Source organism: Triticum aestivum, chromosome 1B, assembly GCF_018294505.1.
Source record: "Triticum aestivum cultivar Chinese Spring chromosome 1B, IWGSC CS RefSeq v2.1, whole genome shotgun sequence".
In the NCBI taxonomy this organism is placed as follows: Eukaryota; Viridiplantae; Streptophyta; class Magnoliopsida; order Poales; family Poaceae; genus Triticum; species Triticum aestivum.
Window position 1 is genome coordinate 650,128,407 of NC_057795.1, and position 9,871 is coordinate 650,138,277.

Genomic DNA, 9,871 nt, shown 5'->3' on the forward strand with positions numbered 1-9,871 from the left:
TCATCAATGTCGTTGTCCGAACACCCATAGGCAAGCACTCGAACAACCGTGACACACTTCATCAGTGGGCTTGCACTTATATCTTCTGATGCACTCATCCTCAGTTTAAACCATTGATGATGCTCCTCAACAACTTTTGCAATGGTGAGTAAGAGAATTCGGTACATCCAAAAAAGTTGGTGAAAATACTTCTCATAATAGGTTGAATTGGGTGCAAAGTAATCCTTCGTAAGCTTGTCATGACCTACTGCTCTATACTGACTGATGCACAAACGGGCGAACTATGATCCTAGTCTTGGTCGCCAAAAGTCCTCGTGAACGATTATGTCAATGGCTATTTCAAAATCATAATCATCTTCTCAAGATTCATCAAAGAATATCTCCCTTAACCTATTCGTCTACACTATGGAATATTCGATATTAAAATTTGATTGCAAAAACAGTAAAATGCAATGAAAAGGCCAAGAAAATGCACCTAGGCCATTCATCGAACACTTTTGCAAGCGGAAAAGGTGACAGCCATCGCCGGTGGCGTTGAGGCGACGACGGGGTTGCGGTGGATGATGGGGTGCTGGGGGATGGCCTGCGGGCTCAGAGGAAGAGGACTCTCCTCCAAGCCATGCTCGCCCGTCGCCGACCAAGCTCGTCCCAACTGATCTCTGATTTTTTGGAATTTCCCAGCGTGGTTGCGATTCCAGCGCCGCCTAGCTCAACCACAGGTGTTGTACACCATCTCGTGGTCCGTCGGTTCCGATTTGGACGAAACAAAGCTTGGCGGTGGCCTTTTCATCCTCGAAAGCACGGCCGCAAAGATATGGACCGATTCTGGTAGCGGTGTCGTAGCGGAGCTAATCTAACTTGGCCCGAGAGGTCCGCGAGTGTGCACAGTGGCTGCTAGGAGGAAGGAAATCGGCGTAGACAACACCGGGATAGAGGGCTTCAAGCGATATGGAGGCGCCACACAAGAGGTTTTTTTCCTGCGAAGTTGCTTCGACCGCTCAAATTTGAAGTACCAACGACAAACCTCCTTTTTTTACGAGTTAAGCCGACTAAGGGTTGGGCTAGGTGCGGCTTAACTCATCAAAAGGGAATATTCTAAGGAGTTAAGCACTTTTGAGGGTTCGACTGGAGACGCTCTAACACCGCATCACAAACTTATTCTCAACATGACAACTTACTGGCATCACATCTTTAGACCCATGGATTTAACCAAAAGTAACAGGTCAGGTAACCGAGAACCAGCCGAGGAAAATAGCCATTTCCTTTACCATAACTATACAATCGAATCCCAAAATTGCCGCTCTACTATGTCACTGCCTCATGGTACGCGGATGACACAAATCGAGGTAAGCATAACCTATGACAGTAATAGGACGAGGAACAATGTCTAGGAGTATGGCAACATCAAGTTGAGTAGATGGGTGCGATTAATTAAAAAAAAATCTAGCCGAGCGTACTGTAGACTTGCGGCACAGTGTAGATTGAAGGGTGAAATTCATTTTATGCAATGAATACTTCGAGCTTTTCTTTGCCTTGCTCATGGCAAAATTAGAGCTTTATCCCGCAAAAAAGAGAGGCAAAAATAGAGCTTTTCATTGAAGTGCCACTACACAATGCAATGACAGGGTACAGTTTCTATAATGTTTACCTGCTTTTACAACCTCTGCCGGAGCAGTCGATATGTCCGAGTGGTTAAGGAGACAGACTCGAAATCTGTTGGGCTTTGCCTGCGCAGGTTCGAATCCTGCTGTCGACGATTTTTGTTTTCTTTCTCTTTGTGGGGACATTTGTTGTCAACTGCCCCATTCGTTTGAGATTTGAGGAAATGTTTTTATATGCTGCAGATAATATTTTGTTGACGCAATCTTTGCAAAAATTGCAACTATGTTCATCAAATGAACAGTGTGTTGCCTCAGTTAATTTGCTCTGAAACTGGTGTAAAATACAGGGCATCAGCTTCTTGAACTTTGACTACCACCATTGTCCCTCAACTACTCCCTCCGTTTCTTTTTAGTCTGCATATAAGATTTGATCAAAGTCAAACTTTGTTAACTTTGACTAAATTTATAGAAAAAAGTATCAAGATTCACTTCTGGCGAACTTTATAAAGTTTGACTTTGACCAAATTTTATATGCAGACTAAAAAAACGGAGGGAATATTTACTAAGTTGCGGTATCCCAAGTTTCTTGGTTTCTGAAGCTGCCCGAAACAATTGACTTCTGGCGAAAGGCGATATGCATCGAGTATCACAGTTTAACAGTTTTGTGTGACTTGTAGCAGACTTAGAGCCTGTTCGGAAACTCTCCCGACTCTCAACTCCGCTCCGCATGAGGAGCTGGGTTGGAGCCGCTCCGCGCGATTGTGCTGGCGCTCCCTCCGCTCCGGGAGCTGCAGTTGAGGAGCGGAGGGGATTCGAACAGGGCCTTAGAACTGAAAGTTGTCCCCCAAACAGAAGCCAGTGTGGCTGTGTTGGTACTAATGTTTGGTACAGTTGATCGTTACTTTCTTCTTTCACACGGTTCTTTTGGAGTATATATGGACAGGCAAATTAGAGGCATACATAACACAACATCGCAAACTTATTCTCTACATGACGACTCACGGACCTGGCATCTTTGGCCCACCGAAAACAACACGTCGGGTAAACTGGAACTATACGATCATATCCCGTAATCGCCACTATGATATGCCGCTGCCTCGTGGTTCATTAGTCAGACGCCGCCACCGCCTCGGAAACCCTAATTCGGTAGCTTCTTGTGAAGGTCTGGTCAGCTTGTGCTATTCAGTGTTTCTGTTATGCACCGCTGCACGATAATTCTTCTGCCTTGTCAGAGAAAAAGGCCGGGATTAATTTTTCTACGCAACATGAAAACAGATGAAGCTTACCCGGCCCTCTACCATCAACACCAGTTCTTGTTCCTCTACCATCCTTTTGGTTCCCATTTCTGTTCAAAATCTGATGGCCCCTGAACCGCCTTTTCCTGATACTGGCGGCTTTACAACATTGAGATGTCAGACAGTGAGCTTCTGATATCCGGCGAGACCTGTGTGCTGTCACTGGAATTATTGGCTCCAGAGCCATCCGCGTCAATGGGATCCAAAAGTAGCCGGTGCTGAGCTCTGCAGGATCTAAGCAAAGAATTAATGGAGCATATCTGAACCTATTTCTTCAAGTACCACACTTCTGTTCCGATCACTGCCATAACAAACGGCAACGAGAGCAGCAGCCAAGATGAGCATCAACTCAGGGTCGCTGAAGAAAGCAAAAGGCAGGTCGCGCACCTGTTTCTTAACTCGTCAGAATTGCCCAACAATCTCCAGCAATTTAAGAAAAAACATGGCTACACAAAACAAATGTTTACCTTGTGAAGCATTGTGGGGCTCCCAACCCATGAATAACTGCTTGATTCCCCGGCATGGAACAAAGAAAAGTAGCCGATAAGCAGTAAACTGACCTGAAAAAAGGAGCACACTCTTACAACATGAATTATCTGAAAATGTTTGCCTGAAATTTGTCTCCTTGCGAACCTGTGGCACGCCGTTAGTACTGCTCCCTTCCACTGGGCAACCTGAAGAGAAAAGAAAAGGAGCCACTGTAAACATCATAGCCGACCATCGAATAACACTATGCCAGCGCCAGAAATTTGCTTCATGCACATATCGATTTTTGTAGAATGGGTTGATATAATGCAAACTGTTCTGGTTAGAAATGACTTAAAAAGAGTACACAAATATCAGTACCCACTTTATTTTTCTACCGGCAAGGAATATCAGTCTGAACTTTGTAATTCTTATGCCTCCAATGACAAAAAAAAAAACCACAGCCTAATCAGTGCAAGACTACAGGTAATAATGAGCTCCACCTGTTAATTGCTACCATCAGCCAAGGAAGAAGTGATTTACACACGGGAAAAACTTGAAACCTGAAAGTAACTACTACAATACTTGAGTGAAACAATCAACTTCAACAAAAAATCACCACTAGCTTCAAAAGCACCATGGACAGGGCCCTCCAGGGACGAACATCCGAGAAAAGAACCATACATATATCACGCTAACTGCTGAGAATACACGGAAAATATGCTTGTAAATGCAATAGCCTACACACTACCTGATCGTTTGGTACTCTCCATTTATTCATGCAAATGCAATGACTCGGAATAAGACTGATCAAATGAAAGAATCCATATCCAGATCTGATCTAGCCTGAAAAGAGTTCATAACCAGTAAGAATACAAACTAGCATAGGTGGAAAAATGGACTGATAAGATCCCCGATACTCCCATGTTAGAATGTTATCAGTAGATTTTTTATGGATGATTAATTGTCTACTGACACTAAGTACTTAAAGATCCTTTTTTGTGTCTTCCAAGGCTACATTTTGCAGTTAGGAAATTCATCTACTCAGAGTCAAACGATGCATGCAAAACATCAAATAAGAAGCCAATGGCAACCGTACCCAGCCTTGGACACATCTTCTTACGTGTCCTACGGTCCTGCCCGCTTCTCCTATGGCTGTAAATAGTCAAAGATCCTTTTTTGCGTGTTCCTAGGCTACATTTTGCAGTTCGGAAATTCATCTACTTAAGAGTCAAACGATACATGCAGAAAAAAAAAGAAGCAACAAGGCAATAAGAATAATATCCCTGCCCACTTCTCCTATGGACATGATTGACCCCCTACAAGAGTTGTGCTCCAGCATTGTTGTAACTTTCAGTTTGGCATGTTCGACTATTTTCTGCCGAAAGGCATCTTGAACATTACGCGGTTCCACTGTCCAATCAGCATTGGGGCAACAATGTGACTTTGGAAGAAGGTCTAGCTTTTGCACCGACGAGAAGACACAAGGATTGGCATTGGAATGAGAATCAAGGAGAGTTGTTTTGCTTGGGATGCTGACACGGCAACCGAGCTGATCTGGTGCAGGAGCAGTTCCCAATTGTTTAACATGAGATACACCTGCGAATCTAGCTACCATAGCTGGAAACGTCAGATCAACTACTGTAGATCTTAATTCTACCTACAGATATGAGCAGCTGGAGGCTTCACACGGAGAGATGCGGCTTGATCGGCCGGCCTTCCTGGGTTTCTGAGCTGACCATGAAAGCTCACAGCTAGATAGATCTTCCATCAATTTGATGTGTACTGCTACGGGTCTGACACTGCTAGCTAATCATCTCTGAGGTCAACTTGATCGTGTGCAGCAGTGCTGTGCTGTGCTGTTAATCAACTCAACTGGGGCACACCTGGCATTTTTGACTGCTCCATTTGGAATCTGCCGACGCCACCCAAGGTCTGCTTCTCCTGGTCAACAGGTTACCACCCGTGTGGCATTAACTGTCAGTTACATGCATGGCCCTGTGATCTAGGCAAAGATGCTGTGCACGGGCACGGAGAACCATGGATCCTGCAAAATGTCAATGAAATCAGCAGAGAAACGCAGTGGATTGTACTGCCTCTTTTTCACTTATGTAATTCGTTCTCCCTCTTTCCTCTGACAGGAAACAGCTGGTGACGAGCTGACCTAAGGATTAACAAATGCAGGCCGGTGCAGTGCGTGCGTGACAGTGTCAGAAGCTTCTGCGACTCGGATCCAGCGAAACGTATAGCCATTACCAAGGTTACCACCACTATAAATGGCCAGCGTTGCTTCCCATTCTGCACAAACCCGCAAGCCAACAAGAACAGCTCTCTCTGGTCGGTATTTAGGTTCAGCGTTCTCATCCTACGATGAGATCACTGCTAGTTGTAGTTCTTCCCCTCCTGATTCTTGTGCTTGCTGCCCACGTATCCCAAGCTGATGACAAGGGCTCTGCGGGTGGAAATGGGAAGGCCTCCTATGGGAGTGGTGATCATAAATCCAATGGTGTAGGGCCAGTGAAAAATCCACATTGCCCCAAGCCAGGACGTGGCCCGAATCCTCACGACAAGGATGGCCCAACCAATAGAGGTCGGCCAAACAAGGACTGTGACGATGCAGAGACAACACCGTCATCGCCTGATGGAGCTGGGCCTTCCCCGGACCAAGGTAATGGTACCCCATCGCCACCGGCATCCCCGTCTTATTCTCCACCCATGGCTCCAACCGACCAAACTAATACCCAGCCACCTCCATCTCCATTAGATCCTAGTCCTACTACACCACCTGCCTACCAACCTAGCACTCAATCTCCTCCACCGCCATCACCATCTAGCCCCTCGCCACAAGCTCCAGCCACCCCACAAACACCTCCATCTCCTCCCCCTGTTACACCTCCAACATACGAACCTAACAATCAACCGCCACCACCTTCACTCAATCCTTCATCCATTCCCCCACCTCCATCGAGCCCACCCACAGCACCTCCAGTGGACCCAACTAACGAGCACCCTCCTCCATCATCGCCATCATCAAGCCCTCCACCACTAGCTCCTGCTACACCTCCACCCTACCAACCTAGCGATCAATCCCCTCCACCGTCATCATCATCTAGCACCCCACCACTAGCTCCGGCAACCCCACAAACACCATCTAGCCCCCCTTTTTCACCTCCAACCTATGAACCTAATGACCAACCGCCACCGCCTCAATTGAATCCTCCATCCAGCCCACCTATAGCACCTCCAATGGGTCCGACTGATGAGCAACTTCCTCCACCATCGCCATCATCTAGCCCCACACCAATAGCTCCAACCACACCTCCCCCCTACCAACCTAGTGATCAATCTCCTCCACCGCTATCATCATCTAGCCCACCACCACCAACTCCAGCCACCCCACAAATACCTCCATCTAGTCCTCCTATTACACCTCCAACATACGAACCTAATGACCAACCGCCACCACCTCCATTGAATCCTCCATCCATTCCTCCACCGCCTCCGTGTAGCCCACCCGCAACACCTTCAACGGACCCGACTAATGAGCAGCCTCCTCCACCATCGTCATCATCGAGCCCTCCACCAGTAGCAACGGCTACACCTCCACCCTACCAACCTAGCGATCAATCCTCTCCACCACCACCATCATCTAGCCCTCCTGTTACACCTCCAACATACGAACCTAACGATCAACCTCCACCACCACCTTTAAATCCTCCATCCGTTCACCCACCGCCTCCATCTAGCCCACCCGAAACATCTCCAATGGCCCCAACTAGTGAGCATCCTCCTCCAGCATCACCCACATTTAGCCCCCCACCAATAGCTCCTACTACACCTCCACCTTACCAACCTAGTGATCAATCCCCTCCAACACCATCATCATCTAGCCCCCCACCACTAGCTCCACCCACCCCACAAACACCTCCATCTAGTCCCCTTTTTACACCTCCAATATACGAACCTAACAATCAACCGCCACCGCCTCCATTTAATCCTCCGTCCATTCCCCCACCACCTCCATCTAGCCCACCCACAACAACTCCAATGGCCCCTACTAATGAGCAGGCTCCTCCACCATCATTGTCATTTAGCCCACCATCAATAGCTCCTACTACACCTCCACCCTACCAACCTAGTGATCAATCCCCTCCACCGCCGTCATCATCTAGTCCTCCACCACTAGCTCCAGCCACCCCACAAACTCCTCCATCTAGTCCCCCTGCTACATCTCCACCCTACGAGCCTAGCGATCAACCACCACCGCCACATTGCCCTAAGCCCGGACGTGGTCCAAATCCCCATGGCGGTGATGGCCATAGTAATAATGGTCGTGGACCACCAGAAAAGGATTGCAGTGAAGCAGAGACATCACCGCCATCACCTGAGCCATCCCCAAACCAAGGTAATGGTTCGCCATCACCACCGCCACCCCAATCTTATTATCCACCCATGGCTCCACCTCCATTAGATTCTAGTCCTCCTACACCACCACCACCATACCAAACTAGTGATCAATCCCCTCCACCCCCATCATCCTCTAGCCCCCCACCACTAGCTCCAGCCACCCCACAAACATCTCCATCTAGTCCCCCTGTTACACCTCCAACATACGAACCTAACTATCAACCGCCACCGCTTCCATTGAATCCTCCATCCATTAGCCCACCACCTCCGTCTAGCCCACCTACAACACCTCCAATGGCCCCGACTAATGAGCAACCTCCTCCACCATCATCGTCATCTAGCCCCCCACCAGTAGCTCCTACTACACCACCACCGTACCAAACTAGTGATCAATCCCCTCCACCACCAGCATCATATAGTCCCCCACCACTAGCTCCAGCCACCCCACAAACACCTCCATATAGTTCCCCTGTTACACCTCCAAGTTATGAACCTAACTATCAACCGCCACCGCCTCCACTGAATCCTCCATCCGTTCCAACACCACCTCCATCCAGCCTTCCTGCAACACCTCCAATGTCCCCGGCTAATGAGCAGCCTCCTCCACCATCGCCATCATCACCATTAAGTCCACCTGCCACACCTCCAACGTACCAAGCTAACCAACCACCGCCGTCGGCACTGACACCACCACCACCTAGTCCTTCAGCAACAACGTCACCACCTGGTCCCCCTACCGGTACTAATGGATGGGTGCAAGTTCATAACTTCCGTGACACTTTGTACTGGCAAATCGCGCGCTTTGCGGTATTAATGCACAAGTTGGTATACAAGAAGGAGATGACCCTTGTCGATGTGTTGTATGTGAGCATGCAGCCTTCGGGAATTGGCAACAACTACTTTCTTGAGATAAAAGCTGCGGATGAAAACAATAAGGTCGGCAGGTATCAAGTGCTCGTATGGGGTGTGCCTGGGTCAACAGCTCAACCATGGAAAGTACTGTCATTTAAATTTATAGGATACTAAAGCACATGGTGAAACTAAGAATCTAGCTAGTAGCCATGTGTGGTATTTCTAGGGAAAAGATATATAGAATTTTTGTGGTCAATGTGCGCCTGCATGTCTGTAGATTAGTTAATCTTTGTAGCACTTAGGGGCTTGATATACCAATATATGATTCTGATTTCAACGATAATTTTTTTCTGTGTTCTTATTCAAAATTGCCTCAAACTTATAAAATATGATTGGAAATATGATCATATATATACCTAGAAGCGTAAGCACGCTTCGCTGCGCCATTTGTTTGATGGTTACCCTGTACCTGTTAAAGTTTTTGCTTATTTGTAGTTCACTATTTGTTAGTTCTAATATTGCTACAAGTAGTAGTTGTTAACATTAATCGTGCCTGCATGCTGACAAGAAATATCCTAGGCAGTAAAGCTGCATGGATGCAGCTATCCAGAGCAAAGAAGAAGGTGAAAAATGCATGTCGTATGACGGTAGTAGCAGGTCAAAAAGAATTTGACTAGTAGTCTTTGCTGATCAGTAAGTGACTAGTTGCACAAAGAATGAGCTGCATGTAAGCTAGATGCCAAAGTCAATTTGGCTAGTCACTAAGTAACAGAACATGAATGAAATAACAGCAAGAAAATACACATAATTACTGACAGGTTGACTCAAGCCGGACCAAGTATATGCACAAAATTAAGAGTGCCAAGAAGTTGCATTTCCATGACTTGTTTTAGAAATGTAAGTGCAAGTGCCTAATCAGTAGCGTTGAAACTTGTACTCGGTTACATCAGCATAGCCATCCTAGACATAAGTTTATAACCAAAAAAGAGAGTTGAATAAGTAATCACCAGCAGCACATGGAAAATGATGGCTATCATGCTACATAGTTAAGAAGCGACTATTTTCAGTGTAAATAAAAAATAGGCAGTTGCAGCTAATCTTGATAGTAAGTAATAAAAATATCCGGTAAGAAAATGAGACTTAAAAAGGAGTATTGGAACTTCAAAATTGAAATCATAGAGGTACACCTTCTCATCAGCCAAAAAAAAAAGACTATGGCAAATAACTTAGTCAGGCTCAACTACAGGGCAA

The 9,871-nt window shown here is 46.7% G+C and overlaps 1 protein-coding gene, 1 long non-coding RNA gene and 1 other non-coding gene across 3 annotated transcripts; 2 read left to right on the top strand and 1 right to left on the bottom strand.

The window, feature by feature from the left end:
* The first annotated feature begins 1,674 nt into the window (after positions 1 to 1,674).
* Positions 1,675 to 1,756, top strand: TRNAS-CGA (transfer RNA serine (anticodon CGA)). Its single transcript has one exon. It is a non-coding gene; the product is annotated as a tRNA-Ser (tRNA).
* Positions 1,757 to 2,482: 726 nt separating this feature from the next.
* Positions 2,483 to 3,832, bottom strand: LOC123098609 (uncharacterized). The gene is made up of 4 exons (XR_006447890.1): positions 3,530 to 3,832; positions 3,364 to 3,456; positions 2,888 to 3,283; positions 2,483 to 2,805 (listed from the first exon to the last, which is right to left on the bottom strand). It is a non-coding gene; the product is annotated as an uncharacterized lncRNA (long non-coding RNA).
* A 1,849-nt stretch (positions 3,833 to 5,681) lies between these two features.
* On the top strand, positions 5,682 to 8,963 carry LOC123145454 (extensin-like). The gene has a single exon (XM_044564874.1). The coding sequence runs from the start codon at positions 5,732 to 5,734 to the stop codon at positions 8,792 to 8,794; it is 3,063 nt and encodes a 1,020-aa protein (XP_044420809.1). The 5' UTR covers positions 5,682 to 5,731; the 3' UTR covers positions 8,795 to 8,963.
* The last annotated feature ends 908 nt before the right edge of the window (positions 8,964 to 9,871 follow it).